Here is a 27,735-nt window from a genome sequence, read left to right as displayed (position 1 = left end):
TATTAAAGTGCTTTCTTAGCTATTTTGGAATCATAACTTAAAATAAGTCTACTTGAGACCATTTAGTTAAGAAAATTTCAAATAAAAAATACAATTTCAAGTGATAATTATTAACAAATCATCATGAATGTAATATTTCTTTTCAATTAGTATTTTGAAAATATTAATTAGTCAGCATGTGAGAGAAGTTTGCTGGAATTTAGGGAGAAAGCAAATGTATTTATTAGCACGCTACTGTTTTTTACACTATTGGTACTATTGTATTGAAGATTAAATATATAATATTCAGTTCCTTAATTGTTTTGTCTGGTTTATAACCTATCTATGTTGACTTTAACATTATACTTGTCATTCATTACTACTCCTTTGTGGATCCATGTATATTTTATTATGAGCCTAAATAAATAAATAAAGAGGTAAAGTGTCCCATAATGTGGTGTCCCAAATAGGGTCATGATGGAGGGAAAGGCTTTTTAAAAATAGAGTTTCAGGCCCAGTCCCTTAAGATTCTGATGCAGTGCATCATGTGATGGTGTTCAAACTGGATTCTTCAGACACCCAACTGATTCCAATGACAGAGAAAAAACTTGGGAAAACACTGTTTCAAAATTATTCCAAAGACACATATTATTGCTGTTTTGAATTATTTATACCACACATTACATCTGCTAATACAGATAATAGAATTAATTATATATGGTATTTGAACTTATTCTATGTTTAGAATTAGAAAGTAACTCTTTCTTTCCAAAAAATTCAGCATTTTTACTCAATTTTCATTTTCTGTAGTGGGGATTCACGCAAAGTATTTAATGCATTAAATAAATTTTTTTATGTATTTATCTTTAGATTAATTATACTTTTATCTTTTGCTTGCAGGGTACAAGTTGAATTCTATATGAATGAAAACACATTTAAAGAGAGGCTAAAGTTATTTTTTATTAAAAACCAGAGATCAAGTAAGTCATTTATTTTATTCTCCTATCTATATGTTTGTACATATTTGCCTAAAAAAATTGCCTAAAAAAATTCAGCTGTGCAATCCTTTTGCAAAATATCTTTTGTGTAGAATGAATATGATAATCTTGTCTACCAGGCTGTAAGTTTAGAAAGCTATAGATGTTACATGTGGTGTTGGTAGGATTTTTGAATACCTGTAATTCTCCAAATCCCACAGCAATAAGCAGACTTGTGAGAGGACCATCTGGATTAGTCGAGACATTGAGGAAAAGAACTTTAATTGGGGTACCCTTATTTTAAGGGATACTGATTAGGCTTTTACAAACAGGAATAATTGATTTATTGAGGAAGAGTTTAATGTTTCCCAATCATGCATGATAAGAAGAAATATCTAGGGCTTTCTGAAATGTACAGATTATTAGCAACCTTCTTTGGAGATTTTGAATCAGAAAGTATAGCCTCAGCCCACAGTTTCCCACCACTGATTCTTCTCACCAGATAAATTTGGGAAACATTTCAACTTAAAGAAGACATGAAATTGGCATAGTCACTGACCTAAGACCATTCAAGGCTGATGTGTCAGTGATACTAGTCACTTCCCTGTAATACCACACATTTTTTAGAAGCCGTATATAATGAGTCAATATGCAGTTTTTCATATGATTATTGTTTAAAATGTCAACAAAAAAAAGGAGAGGTCTATATTAGATTGTTGTAGACTTTGTTCTTTTTGAATTTTGATCCTGGAATCTTCTTGGGGTGGTCTAGATTGAGATGTGTCTCTATAGGGTTCAAAGAGAAAAGCCTGAGTTGTGGGAATTTATCCAAATAGAGTATAGGGACTGTTTCAGTATGTAAGGCACACTGGTTAGGAATTCTTAATGGCATATTAGCTGCAGAGTTAAGGCTAATAATATCTTATGCCTTTCCAACCTGGTTGTTTAGAATTTCCAAGGAAGTCCGACTGATAAGTATTACCTAAAGGGACCACATCATCTGAATAAGTGTCCTTGATTTTAATACTGACAATGCTATCTTTCCAGGCCAGAAAAGATAGATGCATTATTTGAATACTTCACCAGCAGCCAACTTTGATTAAATAGTCATTTGAAGAGGCCAGTTCTATAAAACCAGGGCAATTTCATTAACAGTTTAAAAGATTTTATAAAGAAGCTAACCCATAAAATGTACCTAGCATTTTAATAGGGAAACCTAGGAAAAATTACACAATTAATAAGCATTAGCATTTTGCTGTTAAGAAATGTTACCTCAAGTACACTCATATATAGCAGAGTAAAAAGATGACATTTCATTTCCAGATTTTATTAAGTAATAATTATAAGAAGACCTTTCTCAAAATTTTATTCATAATGCATGAATCAGATACCACCTGATAATTACAGGAAAGGTAATGCTTCTATTAATCAGACTTTAGGCATATTGCCTAATGTTAATTGCTCTTCTTCACCATCAAGTACTATAGGCTGCATAACTGTGACCTATACAGTTTTATAGATACATACATAGCAGTCTTAATACCCCCTAAATATCTAAGATTTCACTGGTATTCAACCTAAAGTAAAAAGTAAGTTTCATCCGGTCGAACTAAAAAGTATGTATGTATACATGTATTTTCCAGCAAATGCTATTATGACTCTTCTTCAATTCTATAATTACTAATTGAGTGTGTGTGTGTGTGTGTATGTATATATGCATATATATATATAATTATATACATGATTATAATTTCTCTGTAATCAACTCCACAAGGTGTTCTGAAAGTAAAAGATTTATAAATTATCTGATGAATTTGTAAGCGGCTAGATTTTCTAGCTAGGTAAAATTTATTCCAAAATTCATGGAAATAAAAGTTGCTTACATTCTAAGCATATTTGGCCAATCTTGATAGGAAATGATTTTTGTGACTTCTGAATGCTCAAACTTAGATTTATTCTTGGGTATAGTATTCAGTGCCATTTTCAGTGCATACAATCTGTCAATGTCAATTTTTGTTCCAACATTTAATTAATTAAAATTCAGCTACCTAAAATTTTAAGAGTTTAGACAAATATGATATTGTAGTTTCTGAATACAATTTAAGTTCTGTACTTAAAGTTGTTATTTTTGACTTTTTTTTTTGGTTCTTCATGGACTAAATTCAAATAAAAATTAAATTTTTGTTGTTTGTTTAAAGGTCTAAGAATTCGTCTATTCAATTTTTCTCTCAAATTATTAAGCTGCTTATTATACATAATCCGAGTGCTACTAGAAAACCCTTCACAAGGAAATGAATGGTAAGGTGTCTTTGTCTGAATTTCAACAATATTCTTTTGATTACTTTGAATTGTGTTATAATTTAATTTATTTTTATTTTTATTTCAAGATTTTATTTAAATTAAAGTTAGTTAACATATAGTGTAGTTAGTTTCAGAGGAATAATTTAGTGATACATCACTTGATACAATGTCCAGTGCTCATTACAACTGTCCTCCTTAATGTCCATCTCCCATTTACCCCATCCTCAAACCACCTCCCCTCCAGCAACCCTCAGTTTTTTCCCTATAGTTAAGAGACTATTTTGGTTTGCCTTCCTCTCTTTAAAAAAAAAAAAAAAATATATATATATATATATATATATATATATATATATGTATATTTATTTATCTACCTATCTACTTATTTATTTATTTAGAGACCGAGGGGAGGGGTGTAGGGAGACAGAGGGAATCTCAAACAGACTCCATGCTGAGCACAGAGAGTGTCTTAGAGCTTGATCTCATGATCCTGAGATCATGACTTGAGCCAAAACCAAGACTCAGACACTTAAAGGACTAAGCTACCCAGGTGCCTCTCTCTCTATTTCTTTCTTTCTTTTTTTTTTTAATCTTATTTTATTTTTCCTTCCCTTCACCTATGTTTATCTGTTTTGTTTCTTAAATTCCACATATGAGTCTTTATCTGACTGACTTATTTTATTCAACATAATACGCTCTAGCTCCATCATGTCATTGCAAATGGCAAGATTTCATTATTTTTGATAACTGTGTAATATTCCATTGTGTGTGTGTGTATCACTTCTAATTTATCCATTCATCAGTCTATGGACATTTGGGCTCTTTCCGTATTTTGGCTATTGTGGATAGTGCTGCTATAATCATTGGGGTGCATGGGCCCTTCTAAATCATTATTTTGTATCCTTTGGATAAATACCTAGTAGTGCAATTTGTCATCTCATTGTGGTTTTGATTTGTATTTCCATGATGCTGAGTGATGTTGAGCATTTTTTCATGTGTCTGTTAGTCATTTGTATGTCTTCTTTGGAGAAATGTCTGTTCATGTCTTCTGCCCATTTCTTGACTGGATTTTTAAATTTTTCAGTGTTGGGTTTGATGAGTTCTTTATAGATTTTGGAAACTAGCCCTTTATCTGATATCTCGTTTACCAATATCTCCTCCCATTCAGTTTTGTTGATTATTTATTTTGTTGTGCAGAAGCTTTTTATCTTGATGAAATCTCAATAGTTCATTTTTGCTATTGTTTCCCTTGCCTTTGAAGATGTTGTTGTGGCTGAGATCAAAGAACTTGCTGCCTGTCTTCTCTTCTAGGATTTTGATGGTTTCCTGTCTCACATTTAGGTCTTTCATCCATTTTGAATTTATTTTTGTGTATGGCTTAAGGAAGTGGTCAGTTTCATTCCTCTGCATGTGGCTGACCAATTTTCTCAACACCATTTGTTGAAGAGACTGTCTTTTTTCCATTGGACATTCTTTCCTGCTTTGTTAAAGATTAGTTGACCATAGAGTTGAGGGTCCATTTCTCGGTTCTCTGTTCTGTTCCATCAATCTATGTGTCAGTTTTTGTGCTAGTACCACACAGTCTTAATGACTATAGCTTTCTAATATAGCATGAAGTCCAGAATTGTGATCCCTTCAGACTTGCTTCTCTTTTTCAAGATTCCTTTGGCTGTTTGGGGTCTTTTTTGGGGTCCTTCACAAATTTAGAATTGTTTGTTCTAGTCTGTGAAAAATGCTGGTCTTATTTTGATAGGAATTGCTGAATGTGTAGATTGCTTTGGGTAGCATAGACATTTTAACAATATTTGTTCCTCCAATCCATGAGCATGGAATGTTTTTCCATTTCTTTGTTCCTTCCTCAGTTTGTTTCATCAGTGTTCTATAGTTTGAGAGTACAGATCATTTATCTCTTTGGTTAGGTTTATTCCTAGATATCTTATGGTTTTTGGTGCAATTGTAAATGAGATCCATTCCTTGATTTCTCTTTCTGATGCTTCATTATTGGTATATAGAAATACAACAGACTTCTGTATTGATTTTATATCCTACAATGTTGCTAAATTCCTGTATTAGTCTAGAAATTTTTTAGTGGAGTCTTTTGGGTTTTCTACATAAAGTATCATGTTGTCTGCGACAAGTGAAAGTTTGACTTCTTCCTTGTCGATTTGGATGCCTTTTATTTCTTTTTGTTGTGTGATTGCTGAGTCTAGGACTTCCAGTACTATGTTGAACAACAGTGGTGAGAGTGGACATCCTTGTTGTGTTCCTGACCTTACAGGAAAAGTTCTCCATTATCCCCCATTGAGGATGATGTTAGCTGTGCATCTTTCATATATGGCCTTTATGATTTTAAGGTATGTTCCCTCTATCCTTACTTTCTTGAGGATTTTTATCAAGAAATGATGCTGTATTTTATCCAATGCTTTTTCTACATCTATTGAGAGAATCATCTGGTTCTTATTCTTTCTTTTATTAATGTGATGTATCACCTTGATTGATTTGCAGATATTGAACCACCCTTGAAGCCCTGGAATAAATTCCACCTGGTTGTAGTGAATAATCCTTTTAATGTGTTATTGGATTCAGTTAGCTAGTATCGTGTTGAGAATTTTTGCCTCCATGTTCATTAAAGATATTGGTCTGTAATTATCCTTTTTAGTGGGATCTTTGTCTGGTTTTGGAATCAAGGTAATGCTGGCCTCATAGAATCAGTTTAGAAGTTTTCCTTGCAGTTCTATTTTTTGGAACAGTTTTGAAACAGAAGAATAGGTATTAACTCTTTAAATGTTTGGTAGAATTCCCCTGGGAAGCGATCCAGTCTGGACTCTTGTTTTTGGGGAGATTTTTGATTACTGGTTCAATTTCTTTGCTAGTTATGGTTTGTTCAGATTTTCTCTTTCTTTCAGACTCAGTTTTGGTAGTTATATGTTTATAGGAATTTATCCATTTCTTCCAGTTGCCTAATTTGTTGGTGTATAATTGTTCCTAATATTCTAATTGTTTGTATTTCTGAGGTGTTGGTTGTGTTCCCCCCTTTTCATTCATGATTTTATTTATTTGAGTCCTTTCTCTTTTCTCTTTGTTAAGTCTGCTTTGGGGTTTATTAATTTTGTTAATTCTTTTAAAGAACGAGCTCCTAGTTTTTGTTGATGTGTTCTACTGTTTTTTTGATTTCTGTATCATTAATCTTTATTATTTCTTTTCTGAATTTAGACTTTATTTGCTGTTGTTTTCCCAACTCCTTTAGATGTAAGGAGCTTTAGGTTGTATATTTGAGACTTTTACTGTTTCTTGAAGAAGGCCTGTATTGTTATATTACCTCTTAGGACTGCATTTGCTGCGTCCCAAAGGTTTTGAACTATGATATTTTCATTTTCATTTGCTTCCATGTATTTTTAAAAATTTTCTTTAATTTCCTGGTTGACACATTGATTCTTTAGTAGGATATTCTTTCATCTCCATATATTTGTGGTCTTTCCAAATTTTTTTTACAGGTGACTTTAACTTTCATAGGAATATAGTCTGAAAATATGCATGGTATGATCTCAATCTTTTTTGTAGTGTTTAAGGCCTGATTTGTAACCTAATATGTTATGTCATCTATTCTGCAGAATATTACATGTCCTCTCAAAAAGAATGTGTATTCTGCTGCTTTAGGATGAAAACTCTGAATATACCTGTTAAGTCCATCTGGTCCAGTGTATCATTTTTTTGTTGTTGATGTTCTGCTTAGATGATCTCTCCATTGCTGAGAGTGAGGTGTTAAAGTCCCCTATTATTATTGTATGGTTATGATTAATGAGTTTCTTTAAGTTTGTTATTAATTGACTTATTTATTTGGCTACTCCCAAATTAGGGGCATAAATATTTACAATTGTTAGATCTTGTTGGATAGACCCCATTTATATGATATTTTGCTCCTCTTCATCTCTTATTACAGTCATTGGTTTAAAATCTAGTTTTTCTGATATATAAGTATGGATACTGAAGCTTTCTTTTGATGTCCATTGGTATTATAAATGGTTCTCTAACCCCTTACTTTTAATCTGGAGGTGTCTTTGGGTCTAAAATGAGTCTCTTTTAAGCAGCCTATTGATTTTTTCTAATCCATTCTGATATAGTATACCTTTTAATTAGAGCTTTAGTCCATTTACATTCAGAGTAATTATTGAGAGATATGAATTTAATGCCATTGTATTACCTATAATGTCAGTGTTCCTGTATACTGTCTCTGTTCCTTTCTATTCTTTGTTACTTTTGAACTCTCTTTCCCATTCAAATGGTCTCCTTTAATATTTCTTTCAGAGCTGGTTTAGTGTTCATGAACTCCTTTAGTTTTTGCTCGCCTTGGGAACTCTTTACCTCTCCTTCTATTCTGAATGACAGCCATGATGGACAACATATTCTTGGCCGCATATTTTTCTCATTTAGCATGTTAAATATTTCCTGCCACTTTCTTCTAACCTGTCAAGTTTCAGTGGACAGGTCTGTTGCTAACCTTATGTGTCTTCCCTCGTAGGGTAAGGACCTTTTATTCTTAGCTGCTTTCAGAATTTTCTCTTTCTCTTTATATTTTGCAAGTTTCACTATGATATGTTGTGGTGTTGACCTTTTTTTGTTGATTTTGAGGAGAGTGCTTTGTGCATCTTGGACTTGAATGCCTGTTTCCTTCCCCAGATTAAGGAAGTTCTCAGGTATAATTTGTTCAAGTAAATCTTCTGCCCCCTTTTCCCACTCTTTTTCTTCTGGGGCTCTTGTGATACAGATATTATTTCACTTAATGAATCTCTGAGTTCCTTAAGTCACCTTCATGAGCTAATAGTTTTCTTCCCTTCTTTTCAAATTTATTATTTTCTGTAGTTTTATCTTCTGTATTCTCTCCACAGCTCCTTCCATTCTCATTGTGACTGCAGCCAGTCAGTTCTGCATTTCAGTTACAGCATATTTTTAATTTCAGCCTTGAAATGTTTTAGATCTATTATCTCTGCAGCACGGGTTTCTGTGGTATCTTCTACGCTTTTTTCAAGTCCATCTAGTACTTTATGACTGTTGTTCTAAATTCTTGTTCAAATATATTGAGTATATATGTTTCGACTAAGTCTCTGGCTGTGATTTCTTCTTGACCTTTATTTTGGGGAGAATTCTTCTGTCTTGTCATTTTGGCTATGTTTCTGTCTCTTGTGTGTTTTGAAAGCTAGTTATGTTTTCTGCACCTGAGATCAATTCTACATTAAAAAGGGGTCATACAGGGGCGCCTGAGTGGCTCAGTGGGTTGAGCCTCTGCCTTCAGCTCAGGTGATGATCCCAGGGTCCTGGGATCAAGCCCCGCATCGGGCTCTCTGCTCAGCAGGAAGCCTGCTTCCCTCTCTCTCTCTCTGCCTGCCTCTCTGTCTACCTGTGATCTCTGTCTGTCAAATAAATAAAAAAAAATCTTTAAAAAAAATGGGGGGGGGTCATACACTCTCCAGGGTCTGGCACTTCAGAAAGTGTTTCTGGTGTATGCGTTTGCACTCTGCTATTGCAGTTTGTCTGCTCTTTCCCACTGGTCAGTCCTCTGCAGAGTTCCTCCTTGTTTCAGTGGGGGAATGTTTGGGCCTTTAACTAGATGTCATAAGTCTGGAAAAAAAAGAAAAAAATGATCAAAAAAGAGAGAGAGAGAGAAAAGGAAATGGGGGGGACAACAACAACAACAACAACAAAACAACAAACAAACAAAAAACTATAAGTCTGATGCCAAAGGGAAAAAAAGAAAAAAGAAAAAGTAAAGCCTGGTCTTATTTCCACCAGAAATACGGGTGATGCTTTGAAGCACCTTATGATCAGTAGACTTGATGCATATGTGGTGCTTCCTGTGGGTGATATTCTGGGGGAGAGGCCTGCTGTGCTGGCTCAGAGTCAGACCTACCTCAGGAAATATGCACTTGCTGGGCACAGGATTGGGGTCGGGATGGGGTTTAGTGTAAGCATGTTCCGCCTCCACTGGGGGTCATTGGGTTGCTCTCTGAAGTTCCCTGTGTTGGTGGTGAGTGAGAAAAGGGTGCCATGTCACTCTCTTGTCCCAGGAAGGGGATCCCATACTCCCTGCTGTTCAGGAAGCCCTCACAGAGTAGTGAAGTCAGTGCCTAGTACCACACCCTGCATACAATTTATCTTTGGTTCATAGCTGGGATTCAAAACTCCAAATCTTAAAGGACCTGGCACAGCAGGGACCTCCCCCACCCCCCACCCCCTCTTCCAGTGTAGAAACTTGCTGTGCTATGTCTGGTGTGCTTTGTCCCAGAAAAACAGTACCATGCTTGCACAGCATGCAGAATCTTTGGTGTAGCATAGGGAAAAGCAACAACTAGGTTATCCATCTTCTGCACAGGCCTCTGTTCCTTGTTGATGAAAGACTGTTTGCTGGTACCTACAGGGTCTTTTGTCCTTGAAGAGGACAAATGTACTACAGGAAGGGGAATGTTCTCTTCTGGTGTGACCCAGGAAATCCCTACACAATATTGTGCTCTCCGGGGCCAGTGCCTTCCTTCTCCCTAGGATCGCACTCCGCAGCTCTAGTCTAGCAAAAGTCATGCACTTCCACAACCTGAGTTTGAGCTCCACATACTGTTTGCAAAAAACCTGTGACACTCAGAACCCCTGCTCCCAGTCCATGTTCCAGAGAGGTGTTCATCTTGTGTGAATTCAATGTTGCACTCTGTCTCTTTCTTTCTCTCCCTTTTCTCTCTCTGTAGAAAGGGTTCCCTCCCTTCCATGGCACTACAGTTTTTCTCTTACCCAATTCACTTCCATGCACCTGGCAAGCTGTCTCCCTCCAACTGTGACCATTTGTGTCCCCTTTAACTGGGACCAAACTTCTCCCAGTTCTCAGATGAATTTACTGGGTGTTCCAAGTGATCTGACTTCAATACAGCTGTGTTTGAGGGAGGAGGAAAGGCCAGGGTCCCCCTACTTCTCCACCATCTTAACTCCTTTCCTTTGCATTATAATTTTAATGCAAATTAAAATGTGGTCTATGGAATTCATTTTCTTTAGGATGTTTTAGGGGTTTGTCACAATTAAATTGATCTGGCTTTCAATTAATAAATGAACATAATCCTTATAAGTTCTTTTTTAAACATATCTTCTTGTGATATCTGGCTGGCTAAGTCAGAAGAGTATGTAACTATTGATCTTGGGGTCATGAGTTTGAGCCCCACGCTGGAAATAGAGATTATTTAAAGAAATAAACTCAAAAAAAAAAAAAAGGAAAGAAAAATAACACTCTTTTTAAAAAATAAACATCTCTTCTTTTTTTTTATCTATTTATCCAATGTTAATACTGGACACCAACCCATATGATTTTTATTGCTAACAAGAGCACTCTAAGTAGTTGTTTAATATGGGGTTAATCTCTGTAAAAACCCACACACCTTTCTGTTCTTGATTTACATATACTTCAAAAAAGTATACTTTTTTTTTTTTTTTTTAATGACAGAGAGAGAGAGAGCAAGAGAGGGAAAACAAGCCAGGGCAGAGCTGGAGAGGGAGAAGCAGGCTCCTCACTGAGCAGGGGGCCCGACATAGGGCTCGATCCCAGGACCCTGGGGTCACAACCCCAGCTGAAGGCAGATGTTTAACTGATTGAGCCATCCAGGCACCCGGTATACTCATGTATACCAGCTTTATAAGTATTTCTAGTTGTACTGGAATGTCACTTTTTTTTTTTTTTTTTTTTAAGAGATTCCTTGAGGGCATTAGGCTAAGTGAAATAAATTAAAAAGTGATGTGTGAAATCTAAAAATAACCGAAAAACAAAGGCCAGAACAAAACAACAACAACAAAAATCTGGTTATGACTTTTGAAACAGTCCAGCATTTATTGGGATGCATGTCTGTCTTAAGTCTCAGATACAGCTTGGGTAGCTCTTTATCTTATTTGAGTTAAATGATTTGTTGGCTTATTTTAACTTATTTTTACATTCCTTATCATGTTGCTTTTATTAAATTGAATTTCTGTTCATTTATAGGCTTCCCATCTTAGGTTCTATCCTTTGGTGGAAGCAGTAGGTAAGGGAAATAGCTGTGTCATAATTTTTAACTCATCACCACCTTGGGTTCCTGTCCAGCCTACTAAATTTAAAATAATTTTCAAAGCAGAAGACAAGTTTGATGGTTCACTTTTGTAGTTATTTTTGCATGTGGAGGTTTGCCCTAAGAAAATTAAGGAATAAAAAAGATCAAAGTAAAATGGATGGTGATGGATAATATGCATTTAAATGAATTAGTTACTCCTCAGCTTACTTAGACAATGAAACTTATTCTGTATTTATTAAAGAGTTAAAGATTAACAAGTGAAATTTTATTGTGTAATTATTTATGTGATAATTCTTTATAAAATTTTAATTCATTTAATGAAATATAATTATGGCCATTTTGCTATATGTTTATTGAATACTTGCTATATATTTATATTGCTATGAGTCAAAATATAACTAAGAAAAGGAATGTTCACTACCCTCAGGGAATTTTCAGCTTGTGAAAGGTTGCATATTTTGGAGTTCTTGCTATTTTCTGGCATTGGACTAGTTATTTTATTTATGTTATTTCCTTCAGTATACACTTAATCTTATTATTCCTGCCTTACATACAGAGAAGCAGAAATTTTTTCATATTTGCCCTTTGCTTTGAGGTCTTCAGCAGTCATCTTTTTTTTTTTTTTTTTTTTTCAAGATTTACTTATGTAGGGGCACCTGGGTGGCTCAGTTGGTTAAGCCACTGCTTTCAGCTCAGGTCATGATCCCAGAGTCCTAGGATTGAGTCCCGCATCGGGCTCCCAGCTACGTGGGGAGTCTGCTTCTCCCTCTGGCCTTTTCCCCTCTCATGTTCCCTCTGACGTGCTTTCTCAAATAAATAAATAAAATCTTAAAAAAAGAAAGATTTACTTATGTATTTATTTGAGAGAGAGAGCAAGAGGCAGCACAAGCAGCTGGAGGGGCAAAGGAAAGGGAGAGAGAGAATCTCCAGCAGACTCTTTGCTGAGCGTAGAGCCAGATGTGGCGATTTCAGGACCCCGAGATCATGACCTGAGCCAGAACTAAGAGTCTGCTTCTTCACCAAATGAGCTACCCAGGTGCCCCAGCTCTAATCTTTTTATGATTTTCCTCCCTGGTTAAGTCCTTGACCACAGGAAGCCAGAACCTTCCCCCTCCCCCCATTCAAACTGCATATTCATCCTCTCTACTTGGATGTTTAATAGGCATTTCAAACTTGCCATGCTCCACTCCACTTCTGTGCTCTGTCACATCTCAACATGTGACAACTCTGTCCTTCCCCCAACCCTGTTCTACTCTCAGCTTTCCACATTTCTGCTGAACCAAATTCCAACCTAACAGTTGCTCAGGCCAAATGCTTTAGAGTTATTCTTAACTTCTCTTTTGGTCTCACACTCTGCAGCATATGCAAACCCCTTAGAAAATTCTGTCATTTCTACTTTCAAGATATATCCAGCATACAACCACTTCTCAATGCTGCCATCCTGGCACAAGCCACCTTCTGTCACCTGGGTACTGCAGTAGCCCTCCTAATTAGTCCTGCTAATTCTGCCTTTGCTCCCCTTTGGTTTATTCTTAATATAGCAGCCAGCGTTTCTTTAATGTCTAAGTCAGATCTTTACATGGCTGTGCTCTGAATGCTGTAGCGCTTATTGGCCTGTGAGGACTCCTCTTTCTCTGTATCTTCACCTCCTCCTCTTCCTCTCCCACCCATCTTGCTCCAGCCACATTGGCCTCTTCTCTGCTTCTGGAATATACCAGCCACAATCCTGGCTCAGGGCCTTCATACCTGCTGTTCCCTCTGTCTGGAATTCTCTTCCATCAGCTAACATAAGGCACACTTCCTCAGATCTTACTCAGAATTGTATTTTCAGTGAAGCTTTACCTAAATATCCTGTTTAAAATTGTATTCTCCTCACAAGACTCCTTCGAATACTTTTTTCTTTTCCCTTTTAACTTTTCTCCATTGCCTTTATGTCTTTTGTATATTGTACGTACTTTACTTGTTTGTTTTGTTTCCTGTGTATTCCATGGGGATTGCATTGGTTAGCCCACGAGGGCACAGGTTGTCTGAATCCTCAGAACTTGGCACAAATTCGATTCTCAGTATTAATAATTAAATGAGTGAGTGAATAACTGAGTAAATGAAGGTCCTTTATCATCTGACCTCTGCTTACTTCACCTCCCCAACCTGCCATCCAGCCATTCTGACCTACCTGAAGCCACTTATACATATTCTACTCTCCATTGTCTCTGGGCCTTGGAATATTTTACTCTGTCTTCTTGATCTCTGTTTTCCATTTTTGTTCCTCACTACCCACTGCTTTAACTTGCCTCAGGATTTCTGGACCTCCAGGGTAATAATTTCTTGGATAATACCTTATCTGAAATTCTTAGCTAATGTCACGATTATAGCCTAATTTCTGGGTTAAGAATGGCCTCTGGATTCTCTTAGCCTCCCCCACATACTTCTGTCCCAACACTTAACTTCCTGCCCTTGATTCTACTGTTTACCTCTCTGCTCTCTCTACATGCTTATGGAGGGCAAGGACCATGTTCTGTTTGCCTCTGTAGCTCTCATACTTAGTGTAGGACTTGGTGGGTCAGTGAATGTTGTTGAATTAATGAAATTGTGTTCAGCAGTTTTATTGCAAGTGTTGCACAATCAAGATGATTGAAGGCCACTGGCTAGAGATGCCAGTGCATATTACATTTATTACATTTTTCTATGTATTATTAAAAATGGTTCATGCTACACTTCTTTCTAAACACATACCAGAATAATTATTAAAACTTGGTGATTTATAAATAAAGTGTACATTAGAGAGAACTGAAAATCATAAATGAGACATGATAGAATTTCTCCAAGGGTGAAAGGGCATTGGGGGATGATGGCGGAGTAAAATTATATTATTTGAAAAACATTAAGAGGAACAAAGTTTCCTACAATTAACTTCTGTGTCATATTACTGAGAATATTTAGCCATAATTATAGAGGATATACATTTGAAAAACCAGATTACTGCAATTAAAAAACATAATAACATAACTTATGGCTCCATTTTGAATACAATGTTCTGTTCAGTTCCCATTGTCAATGCAGTATTGGTTAATGAAAAACAGAAGTGGCCTTTATGGGCACAGGCTCTATTTTAAAATAATGAGGCTAATTCAGCAAAAAGATTTATTTAATTAGAGCTTCTGACATAATAAAGCTGTGGGTATTTTGTACTGCTATGCTTTATTTTTAAGTCCCTTTACAGTCAAAACTGATAGGAAAATGTTGCAAGTATGGATAGACTGAGGATATGAAAAAAATATTGTTAATGTATGAAATTGCACAAATGACAAACTCTGATGTATACAGTTTGTAGTAAATGATTTAAAGGCATTAGCAAAGGAATGGCATATTGCTTATGAATTTCACTGAGGGATGAACCATCGGCATTGACTCATTGCCTGCTGGTGCTTACAGTTCTTCACTGTGTGTCAGAATGAATGTATCCCCTTGCGCTTTAAAAATTGTGGAAGTGATTGTTATTTTTTAACATCAAGTAATAGAGACACGGTAAGAAGCACATGAATGTACTTATATTGTATAGTATTTGGATTTACATTGAAACAGTGCCTAATAGAGCAACAAATGTGTTCAGGTGATATTAACATTTTAAGGATTATTTTTTTCTTTAGGGTAATAGTTATTAAAAGAGAAATAAATTTTGACAATATATTTTATTTATTTGAGAGAGAGAGAGTGCATGGGCACACAAGTGTAGGGGAGGGGCAGATGGAGAGGAAGAAGCAGACTCCCTGCTGAGGACAGCGCCCAAAGGACTTGGGGGCTCCACTGACCCTGGGATCCTGAGATCATGACCTGAATGGAAGTGAGATGCTTAACTGACTGAGCCACGTAGGCACCCCCACAATATCTTTTAATATTTGATGACTGATCAGAAGGAATGTTATAATGTAGACCTTCTCTTCTCTCATGTATATTTGCTACAGTATAGATTAAAATAGCACCAAGTGCTCTAACATATAATATCAAAAATTCAAAAGAATTTTTTTTGTTTACTGGAGTCTAATGCTGGTGTTTTTACTGTAGATCTTTTGTCTGTTTGGTGACTCATACATACATGCATGCACACACTCTGTAACATGGTAAGTACATTACTATGTATGAAAACCACTCCTATTTTGTGTCTATGTGCTGTCTAAGACATAAGCATCCTCTGCAAACAGCTTTGGGAAAGGTAAAGAGAGCATGGAGAAGTATATATATATACTTCTTGAAACTATTGGCAACAAATGACAAGCATCACTTTTACTTGCATTTTATTCTCAGATCTCATGTGAGAATCAGTCATATCACCATACTTTCACACAAAGGCTGAGAAATGTAGCCTTTAGCTGAAGAGTGCCTTTTTGCACTCAACTCTGTACCATGGAGAAGGGAGTGGAGTGTTGATAGAAAACTTCAGTCCGTGCATGTGTCATGGAAAGGCTCTTAAAGTCCAGTCTTTCAAAGAGTCAGCCTTTAGTCCTCCCTACTATACTCCTCACAGTTGCTGTCTAACCTGGTATGAAGTATATCTAGTGTTTTGAAAGGAATCAGTTATTAAAAAATCTTCCTGATGTATTGTCAAGACTCTACTATGCATCAGTATTGTGGTCTCCTTGGTTTTGGACACACACTATTTTTTTTTTTTTAAAGATTTTATTTATTTGAAAAAGAAAGTTAGGGGGGGAGAGAGAGAGAGAGAGAGCGAGCGCGCGCGCAAGCACGAGCAAGGTGGCGGGGCAGAGGGAGAAGGAGAAGCAAACTTCCTGCTGAGGTGATCCCAGGAACCCTGGATCATGTCCTAAGCAGAAGGCAGATGCTTAACCCACTGAGTCACCCAGGTGCCCCACTGACATACATTAAATTTTACATGTCTTTGAGATGTGGGCCTAGTACCTTCCTAGGACTTGGTTTTCAGTATTTGTTATGGTTAGGGGAGTTTTATCATTTCCACCCTGGTTTAGGGTATTATACTTTTGTCAATAAAATACAAGCTGCATTTGTTTTCTTGGAAAGCTATCAATCTGCATTCATCTCAAGTTTGTGAGTTGCAGGTCCTTTCATATGAATTATGCCCCACATATTTACCTTATGACTTTCATGTATTTAGCAAATGTTTTATTCCTTTGGTTAACATATTTACCCCTGGACTTCTGCCTCAGCTGCTAAAGCTTCTCCAGTATTTTTTAGCAGCTATGTCCTTATCTTTTGGAAAAACCATAAATAATTATGCTGTGAAACGTGGCTGAGGCTACAGGTCACTAACTTTCTATAGTTAACTTTTGCCGTAACTTCCATGGTTTGATATGGTTCTTCCAGTTTTCACAACGATGCTTCAAAGATGGATTTTTATCTATAAACCTAGTTCAGTCTGACTGAACTTGGTTTTTATGTTTGCTTTTGTTGTTTTATTTTTCTAATAAGCAAAAGCAAAACTTACTTTATTTTTCAGTATTTTATACTTGGTTCATGATTATTACTATATGAATACTTATGGCAAGAAAAGGAAGTAAAAATTGCCTAAAATATCAGTATCTGGAAATAAGTACTTTCAGTATTTTGATGCCCAATCTTTTGTAAATTCTCTTTGTGTCAATACATGTACATAACATGCCCATAGTGATATAGTTACGTCAATATTATAAGCATCGTCTTTTTAATGACTTTTTTTCTCATTTTCATATTTTTTCTATTGTTGATGATGAGGCTACTTTAATTCTCTTCCATTTCCTTTCCTGCTACAGTAAATATTCCTGTATAGCTGTTCTTTCTTCCTAATGCGTTTTTGTCAAGTGGGATTGATGCTGCATTTGGAATTATGGTCTGGTTGCCCGTTTCAGCATTCTGTCTCATTTGTTTTGGGGATGATCTAGAAATGTGCAGTCAGACCCTACATTCTTTTTTCATGATAAGTTCATTTAATTAAAAGAGTTTGGTCACTAGCTTTTACTAGAACTTATACATTATTCTTTTATGTATTTACCCAATTTAGTACTTAGTCAGCTCATGGAAAAGATGACTTTCCATTGGAGAGCTCACTTCACCCTGCAATTTATATATTAGAGTTTTGCAGAAATATTTTTAAGGATTATGAAACTTATTTCACAAGACATATCCTTGTCTAAGAAACAGCTTTTCCTTAAAGTTTTATTTAAATTTAAGAACCTGTGGTATTTTAAGACCTATCAAAATAGAATAACATCCCAGTCCAAAGAAAATGCTATTTGTTTGATAACTAGCTTTAGTACCTCCATATTAAGTATTAATTTCTCTTTGAAAATGCTCTTAAACTTTTGATTCACAATGTATTTTATAATTTTCCAGAGATTGCTGTTTACTTAGTTATTTAGTAATTTTTAGAGCATATCATTTTTATCTATGAAAAATGTCCATATCCCTCCTCATTCTTACATATCTTGTCACTGAGAATATAAGAGATGTGTTTTGGACAGGACAGTATTGCTGAACTCATCAGCCATATTTTTCCCTTTATGGCATCATCCATTTGTTTATATTAATGCCTAACTTACTATAGGTGTGTGCTCATAAAGACATTGGGATTATAATGGTGAGGAAAATAGACATACTGTCTCTTCTTAGGGAAACTTGCAGTTTAATGAGAAGAAAACTATTAAAGAAATATATATGCAAATAAATGTAAAGTTACGACCTACATAAATGGCAGAAGAGGTGTGGTGAGTGAGATTGCCTAAGAGACTAGCTGACTATGTTGATTGTTGATTGATTGGCTGCTTCAAGGAAGGTTTCCCTGAGAGAGAGTTGAGCTGAGAGCTCTAGGATAAGGTAAGAGTTCCTATAGAAAAGGCTGAGATAGGAAGGGTCATGTCACAATTGAGTAAGTTTAAGAATGCCATTTAAGAGTTTTGGTCTTTATTCTAACAAAAGTTTAGGGCCAATACACAGAGGGGTGATATGATCTACATCACATTTAGAAAGAATCTGTGTAGTTGTAATTTGGAGGAAAAATGTAGAAGGCAAAAAGAAGTGTAGGTTCCTAGTTGGCAGGTTTTTGCAAGAATCCCATTTGCAAAAAGATGGTAGATTGGTTGAGGTGGTTGTGGTAGTAGAGATGAAGAGAGGTAGATGCATTCTACAGATATTTGGTGGTAAGAATTGAAAAGATTTGATGACTGATGTCATTTGCATCACATTTTTGTATTTGCAAATATAGGAGAGGAAAGAATCTAAGATGATACCTTAGTTTTTGTGCAACCAGACTTGGTGGAATTTGGTGCCATTTGCTGAGAGGTACAAAATGGAGAGGACCACTTTTTGAGAGAAAGGTCATAGGTTTGGTTTGGATCAGTTGAAGAGATCAGTTGTCTAAGTAGATGTGGCATTCTGGAATTACACAGTACTTCAGTTTAAGGTAGTAGGTAGTTTCTTTGAATATTATTTTAAAGTTTGCAATTCTTTTTAAAACTAGAATTTTAGAAAGTTTATTGCTCTTTGTTATTATTTAACATATTACCAAAAAGAAATAACTTAAATATTTAAAAATACACTTGATACTTTATGGGACTCTTCTAATACTTAATAGCTTTAAAGAGTGACTAGGTTTTGTTCTGTCTTGTATTTTTTTAATTTGCATTTTTTTGGCAGCATAATATAACTATTCTCATCATCTAATGAATAGAATATGTTGCTGTGAATGACCTTTCATTAATCAGCTGTACACAAAATAATGTAGGCAATAGTAGGGTATAAGGAGTTAAACATGGTAACTAGTGGAGGCAACTGGCTGGCTCAGTCAGGAGAGCATCGACTTGATCTTGGGGTAGTAAGTTCAACTCTACATTGGGTGCGGGACATACTTAAAAATATATATAACTAGTGGCTATATTAGAAGTATATGGTGTTTTTTCACAGAGTATAAACAATTTTTAACACCAGAGATGATATGATTTTTAGCAGATATTTAAGGACAGTCACTCTGTCCCGCATAATGGATTATGCTGACCTTAGTTCTGGATATTCTTGGTGGCATACTGTTTTATACAAACCCAGATCTGAAATATTAATGTGCTCTATGAGTTACTCACTTTATTCTGATTATTTATGCTGTTGACTTTGTATTTCCCAAATATTAACAGTGTTAAAAATAACAAAATCTTTGAGTTTGTGGAAGACTCTTAAGTGACTTTTCAATGGAGAATTGACTAGTAAAGGGTTTGGAGTTTTTCTACCTTGCCATAATCATTCTTTTTTTTTTTTTTAATTTGTCAGAGAGAGTGAGCACAGGCAGGCAGAGAGGCAGGAAGAGGCAGAGGGAGAAGCAGGCTCCCTGCTGAGCAAGGAGACCGATGTGGGACTCCATCCCAGGACCCTGGGATCATGACCTGAGCCGAAGGCAGCCGCTTAACCAACTGAGCCACCCAGGCATCCCGCCATAATCATTCTTTAGATAAGGGTCCATTATGGTTTTTCCCTTATTAACATAAGAATAAAAACGAAATTACAAAGGGTTTAGAAATAAACCATTTTTTATTCCTCAAATAGAAGTTAATATTATCAAAAAGAAAACTGAAACAATATAAAGCTTTTCTAATTTCAATTTTGAGATTTTATTGCCTTTTAATGAAGCAGTATTTAAATATTTTCAACTTCAATCAAAATTTTAAGATGAATGCATTTGTCATGTTTTTAAAAACTAATATCTTATCATTTTTTTATAGGTCTCATATCTTTTGGGTGAACAGAAGTCTACCTTTATGGGGCTTACAGGTTATGTACAATTTTATTCTATCCCTCTACTTCTGGCTTTGTTCATATTTCATAAAGAAATACTGTTGGAGAGAAAACTATTGATATTAAAACTGAATTTGTTTTATTGCTTAATTAATCTTGATGCATGTCTTAGACAAAGTTTTTTTTTCCCTATCCTCGTGTTTGTCTGAGCCCTGCATTCTACCTTTTGAGAATTTCCTTCTGATCAGGATTAGACTTCAGAAAGTTTTTGAGGGTATGGAGAAAAACAGAGTAAATCAGTGTATTAAGATACCACAAGTTCTTAAAACGACTCTAGGTATTCATTTTATATAATCCTTGAAAAATTCATCAAAGGCCCATAACCGTGTTTGCTCTTTTACTGTATCTACAGTGTCTGGAACATGGTAGAATCTCAGTAAATAATTGTTAAATGCATAAACAAGTGAATGAATGGCTCATATAACCAATAGCAAGAGTTTGGTCCCTAAACAGATAATTGTGTAAATAAAAGGAAAAATATGTTCTGGCATAAAAGGAGTTCTCAGGAAAGAGTAAGAAATGAGAGGGAACATGTCTGAATTATATTGTTGGGGTGTTCCCTAGAGTCCTCTATACCTCTTCTTTGTTCCTTTTTCTGTTGAATTTTATGCCCAGCAAAGTTTTTACATGTTCCCATCTCTCTCCTTTACATGTACTCTTGTCTCTCTTACAGATACTTTTTACTTTGTTATTTTTCAAAAGTAAAAGTTCTTTAAAGAGTACAGTCACTAAGATAAAAAGGTCAAAAATTACAGATTGGAACACAGTTGAATCTAGGAAGTAATGGAAAGACTCTAAAACTGACTGTGTATAAACAGCCTTTAAAATACTTTAAAATCAAGTGTTTGGTTTGTTTTTTAGTCATTAGGATTGTGAAGTCTGCACATTTTAAATGTTATAATGGATTATTTTAACTATGTATGCATTGTGTTTATTAACTATGAAATCAAGTTTTTACTGTCTCGATATTTCATACTTTTTTTTGAAGTCAAGTTGCATTTAATTTTTTTTGTACTGATTTTCATTGCAGTGTCATTAAGTACAAATACCTTCTCAAATATTTAAATGTTCACTAAAAATGTAGTCTTTTAATCTCTAGCTTCATTCCTATATTATTCTTCAGTGAGATACACTTTTAAAGTAAGTTAATATTTTTAAGAATAGTCATATATGGCCTTGAAATACATTTTGATCTTTTCAAATTGCTTTTATCTGATAATGATATTTTACAATAATAATAATAATAATCATATTCATTTTCAAATAGGATTTTGAGTAATCCATGCTACAAATGTTCTAGAGACCATCTAACACTACTTATAGAAAAAAGCATGGATGATTATGATTTAAAGGACTTGTGGAGAACATTTAAGAGGTGTGCATTTTATATCAGAACAATGCATGGCTTCCATATGTACTTCTGAATATATTTTACTTATATTGCCATGCATTCATATGCTTTTTTATTGTACTTCTGTTTTAATATTCATTTAAATCAAAGTTTTCATTCCAACAGGAGTTAAAATTTAAAACTCCAGGGTGTCTGCCTTTCTTACGCAGATAGTCTTAAATCTCAAAATCTGTAAACAAATATATTTGTTATTGGAGTCATTTCTTGTTTATGCTTGCTTATTTTGCTTCTATTCATCTACTCCAAAGTGCTGAAAGTACTTAATACAAAATAATTTGGATATTTTTTCCAGTTACTTTTTCTGTTGCAGTTATAGCCTTTCGGTAGTTCAGCAGCAGAAATTATGTATTTAATAGAGAATGTAGAGAAAGGTGGAAGCTTGTCCAGGACATGCTCTTCCAGCTGTGAAAGAGGAATTGGTTATGAAGTCCATTCAAATAAAATCTGGACGTATCTTGAAGTGTTGACGTGGACTATTTTGTTTAGTGTTCATGGATGTTGCTGTTTCATTTTGTTTGAGGTGGGTGACAGGAGGGAATGTATCTCTCAAGTTGAAGCTTACATTCTTTTATTTTCTGAAAGGAACTGCTGTCATTGATAGATGTTGTAGAGGTGGTGGAGGTGTTGCTGGGAGAGGGTAGTGTTTGTGGTGGTGCAGTTGTGTGTGATTATGCATATTAGGAACATACACAAAAGAACCTATTCTCTACATACTATGTAAACTCCAGCCAGTCTGACTATTTTAATTCCACATTTATATTTGAGATAATAAAAATATTTATTAAGGAGTATTAGAAATATAAAACTAACCTGTAGTGTTGGGAATGACTTGCAACCTGCCACCTGTATATAGAAGTTAGAGTGCCACTTAATACCTCCTTATGTCTATATCTGCATATTATACAGATATATACATACACACATATATGTCCATATTTATAAAGTTAATAGTATTATAATCATGAATATATTTTTAAAATTTTATTGCATTTTCTCATTAAGGTACATTTTTTTTTCAGGTTTCAGTGGCATTGATAAGTCTGTTTGAAACAATATTGCTTGGTTATCTCAGTTATAAGGTAAGTTATTTTAATTGGAAGTTTTTGGCTGATAGAACACATTACTAGCATAACCCAGTATTCCTCTATTTATAACTTATAACTTGGGGTAAAGCGAGTTCTTCTTAAACCTCTTTAATTATTTTGGGCCTCTGTGGTATGTGATAAAAATCTGTAGTATAGTAAAGTTTTCCTTGGTGGCTTAAAATATTTCACTAATTCCTGTGCTTAACTTACCTATTATATAATGCTTATGTGAGGCAAGCAAATGGAATGGTCTTGCTTTCAATTGTTCTTAACCTCTTATCCTGATCTGTAGAAAAAACATTGAGGGAACAAAAACATGTCTGCTAGGCATTATTTTAATGAATTATTTAATTTTTGGTGAGGCTTTGTCTGGCTAACACAATTTAGCAAATATTTATTGAGTCCATATTTGATGAAGAGCTCCATACTGTGCTTTGTTCTTTCCTCAGTAAGTTTCCATCTAGAAAGGGGGATAAGCAGGGGAAAATTATGCAGATACAAAATACAAATAATAATAATACAAAACAGAACAGTAGGTACTTCCAGTGAGGAGCAAATCAAGTCCCGTGGGGGTCGAGAGATGTCTTATCATATGATGAAAAGAAAATACTTGACTGATTTAAGCAGAGCAGAGTCCTTGAATCAGTGATTTCAATAAGGAAAGATGAAAAGAGAAGACATTAGGGATTTATAGAATTAGCAAAGCCATAAAAGAAGTAATGTGTGCATAAAATTGGAAGAATAATATAGAAGTTTAGGCAGAATATGGCAGGGGGCATTTGGGAAAATATTGGTTGGGAAAATTTGGCACAATATTGTGAGAGCCTTGTATAGCAACATATAATGGGAATTTGATGGAGAATGTTGAGCATGAGAGTTCTATAATTGTAATTAAGTTTTAAGAGTATTAGTTCAGAACATCTGTGCAGCACAGGTCAGAGAGACATCACACTGAGAGCCATGTGCTAAATTAAGACACAATTATAGGAAGGAAAACTGGGAATGAGTTTTTGGCTGGGTGAGTAGAATAGACAGAGTTGATGCAAGATGAAATATAAAGGTAGAAACTAAAGAAATCGTCAACTAATTGGTTGAGAAAGTTGAGGAAAAGGCAAGATCAAATATCACTTCAACATTTTCTAAATTCAAATGACTGGGAACATGGCAATAAAATTTAGAAAAATTACACCAAGAAAAAATCAGATTGGGGTCAAGATAGATGGAATAATGGAAACAGTTTTGGAAATAGTGAATTTGAGGAGCTTATGGATAGATAGGTAGACATGACATGTGGACAACTAAAAATGAGAATCTGGAACATGCAGGGAAGAGAGATTTAAGATGTGGAGGTCATTTTCACAGAGATGGTGAAAGAAGCATGTAAGCGTCTTAAGTATGGGATAATAACCAATGGAGAAGCTAAGGCTCCTTTGATCAAGATGCTTCACTGTAGTTGTTGGAAGAAGGACAGAGTAATCAGGGAAGGCAAAGACATAAAAAGAAAGGTAGAAAGACTTTGGAAATCATTTGTTATTCACTTGTGAAAAACCAATTTCAATGGTGTTCAATTAGGAGTAAAAGTGCTAAATGAAGAATGTTGATTAACTGGGATAGGGTCACTACCCTAGAAGTGGTCAAATGAGGCAGAGAAGATTGTCCAATGATGGAAAAAATCTGCATCCTTTAGAGAAACTAGGTAGAAAGGACTAAAAAAAAATGATAGATGAAGCAAGTAAGAATGAATAAATTAAGTAATTGGTAGCTATTTATGGCTTATAATTAAGGTAAATTTGGATAGCAGAAACTCAATGAGCTCCTCCTCTGAAATTAGATTTTTTCTTCAAATTAGATTTTTGAGAAAAATTATAGAGAAGTATGCAGAAATGAATAGTGCATTAGCAACTATATACATTCTTTTTTTTTTTTTAATTTATTTGACAGAGATTACAAGTAGGCAGAGAGGCAGGCAGAGAGAGGGGGAAGCAGGCTCCCCGCCGAGCAGAGAGTCCGACGTGGGGCTCCATCCCAGGACCCCGAGATCACGACCCGAGCCGAAGGCAGAGGCTTAACCCACTGAGTCACCCAGGCGCCCCGCAACTATATACATTCTAATATTGTTCTTTGATATGTTAGGTTCTGAACTATCAATGTTAATAGCAAATCAATATTTATTTTTATATTTGTTTACATGTATATACAGATAATGTGCATATTGTATATATTATATACATATATATAATATTTAAAAGCAAATTTAATACAGTAATCTGTAAGCACTTTATAATTCTTGAAGTTAAGCATTCTACAATGAGCATGATGACTTAATCCTTAACAAAACAGTTTAAACAATCGTGGAGACTGCAGGTTTCGAAAAACAAAAACAATGAATAAAAAGCGTTTTAAATGAACAAAAACTCTATCAAGTGCATGTAAAGGTTAGCAGATAATGATATAAAAATCCCTGACATCAACTTATTGAATCCTCCATCCTACAGAAGTGCAGGTCTGTACTTAAATCATCATTCCATTCATGTTTATAGCTACTTGGCAGAACAACCACGGGATCGCCCAGCAGTAAAGTTCTTATTCTTCTGTTACCATAAATATCCTCTATGTCTTTATCAACTGCTTTCAAAATAGAACTCTATTTATACACACACATTCATTAAATCAAAAGGAAACGAAAACAAACCCCAGCATAATTTCCAAAATTCTGCAAACAAAAATCCAACATACCTAGAAGGCTTCTGTTAAATCTACAGTTCTTTTTTCTATAATCACTTTATAAAAAGCAACAGTTTTGAAATTTTAACACATGATGGGCTCATTTCTGGCAAAGAACAAAGGATTTGACTAGGACTCCTAGACACCCATAGATATTGGTGATTCTTCTTCTTCTTCTTCTTTTTTTTTTTTCCCCCTAAGATTTTATTTATTTTTAGAGAGAGAGAGAGAGTGCAAGGGTGTGAGTGAGAATGGGACTAGGGGCAGAGGGGAAAGGAGAGGCACAAACAGACTCCCCATGGAGCGCCATGACCTTCAGGTCATGACCCAAGCCAGCGGAAATCAAGAGTTGGTTGCTTAATGGACTGAGCCACCCAGGTTCCCCAATCCTGGTGATTCTGCTTCTGGTGCCATGGAAATGGTGAATCTAATTATTTTTCAGTTTACATTTAGAGATACAAAATAAGACTGCCTTAGGGTAGTCTATTTTAAATATTCACTATTTAAATTCACTAAAAGAAGATAAGTTATCAGCCTTTTTAGTTTCGTCTTTACATACAGGTTTTTTTTTTTTTTTTTTTAAGATTTTATTTATTTATTTGAGAGAGAGAGCAGTAAGAGAGAGCATGAGAGGGGAGAAGTTCAGAGGGAGAAGCAGACTCCCTGTGGAGCTGGGAGCCCAAAATAGGACTCGATCCGGAGACTCCAGGAACATGACTGGAGCTGAAGGCAGTCACTTAACCGACTGAGCCACACAGGCGCCCATATAGGTATTTTTAATACTGAAGAAGAAAGTGTTTTTAAAAAGTTCCTGGGTACATCTTTGCCTAACAACAATATTACCATACATCTTATAGTTTTTTAAGTGCGTTTTAGAGGTACATAGATTATAGTTACAACTTCCGTTTTCATTCATGATAAAAATAAAGCCTGATAAATTTTAGAAGAGTATCTATTTTCCTGCATTTTTATTGATTAAGGAAAGTTAGGTCCATACCAAATGTTGTAAAATGGTTGGATTAATATTTATTTATACTTTATTGAATTCCGTAAGAGAAATATAGTTCTACACACTTAGAACAGATAAAGCTACCTAAGAAATTTCTTTTCTTCTCTCTCTCTCTTTTTAAAAGATTTTATTTATTTATTTGACAGAGAGAGCAAGAGAACACAAGCAGGGGGAGCAGCAAAGAGAGAAAACAGTCTCTTCACTGAGCAGGGAGTCTGGCGTGGGGCTCGATCCTAGAACCCTGGGATTGTGACCTGAGCCAAAGACAGATGCTAACCGACTGAACCATTCAGGAGTCCCTAATTTACGCATTAACATATTTCTCGAGCCCTGACAGGCAAAGAAACAAGCAGTTCTATAACATGTTATTAACACTTATCTAGGAGATTAGTGGTAAAGACATAGGGAGTGGGGCATTCCAAGCAGTAGGAGAAGTGTGAGCAGAGTTATAAAAGTATGAAATAGCCTAGCTTATTCAGAGAACTGTATAAAATTCAGTATGGATGAATCTGTGGCTGAATTCAAGATGGAAATAGAAGTATAATAGATACAAACAAGACCAGTAACCAGAGTCCAGATTATGAACCTTCATATAATCCAAGGAGTAGTTTGGGTATTATTATGTTGGTAGTGGCTTTTAGAAAGAATCTTTTGGCTTTAATATAGAAGATAAATCAGAAATTAACCAGATTAAGTCAGATAACACTTATGAGACTTTTAATTGTTTGAGAAAAAAATCCATGAAATAAAATTGATGTATTACAAAAGGAAATGAAGAGAGTCATCAGAGATATATAACATTTTTGTTTACTATGAACTAAAGTTGTCCAAACAGTATCTCATAGCTAAGAAAACTAATATTAATCTTGCTGTGCATTAATAGAGATATCCTGACATATCACCAGTGGTAACTGTTTCCACACCCTTCCTTCTCTTGCTGGTCACATCAGTCTTTTTCCCCAGCAACAGTCATTGACACCAAAGAGAGAGGTACAATCACCAGTAAAAACACACCAAGGATGGAATAAGCCAAATGTTAAGCATACAGTAAAAACAAAACAAAACAAAACAAAACAAAAAAAACTGGTGAATGAAATGGTAATTTAACATGCACACCCCAACTCAGTCATAACTGCTTTATTGAACAAACTTGACTTAGCACAAGTAGGAAAGATCTTTAGTCCTCAGACACTTTTCCAAATCCATACATCCTCCTGATCCATGCTGATCAGATGATATGTTGTAACGGTCCCAGAACATTTGTAGTCTCCAATCACAAGGCAAATTTCAGTTTAGTATTTTAGAAATTATGCTCAATATATATAAACATTTAAAATTTTCATTCACTTTAAGACTTCAGCTTAACCTTGGCTCAGACCTGCGTGGGACGGGG

The 27,735-nt window shown here is 35.2% G+C and overlaps 1 protein-coding gene across 3 annotated transcripts in view; it reads left to right on the top strand.

Annotated features, from left to right (window-relative positions):
• The window catches only part of KCNT2 (potassium sodium-activated channel subfamily T member 2), a gene marked incomplete at both ends in the record, with an annotated part of 342,191 nt that overhangs the window by 96,608 nt on the left and 217,848 nt on the right, over positions 1-27,735 (top strand). For all 3 annotated transcript variants that reach the window (XM_080825071.1, XM_080825070.1, XM_080825069.1), the window contains 4 exons: positions 880-959; positions 3,155-3,254; positions 20,041-20,089; positions 22,544-22,603. In XM_080825071.1, the coding sequence (XP_080681197.1) occupies positions 880-959; positions 3,155-3,254; positions 20,041-20,089; positions 22,544-22,603 (289 nt within the window). The remainder of the gene's footprint in view (positions 1-879; positions 960-3,154; positions 3,255-20,040; positions 20,090-22,543; positions 22,604-27,735) is intronic.

Source organism: Martes martes (genome assembly GCF_963455335.1).
Source record: "Martes martes genome assembly, chromosome: 15".
Classification (NCBI taxonomy): Eukaryota; Metazoa; Chordata; class Mammalia; order Carnivora; family Mustelidae; genus Martes; species Martes martes.
This window is presented reverse-complemented; position numbering and strand designations above follow the sequence as displayed.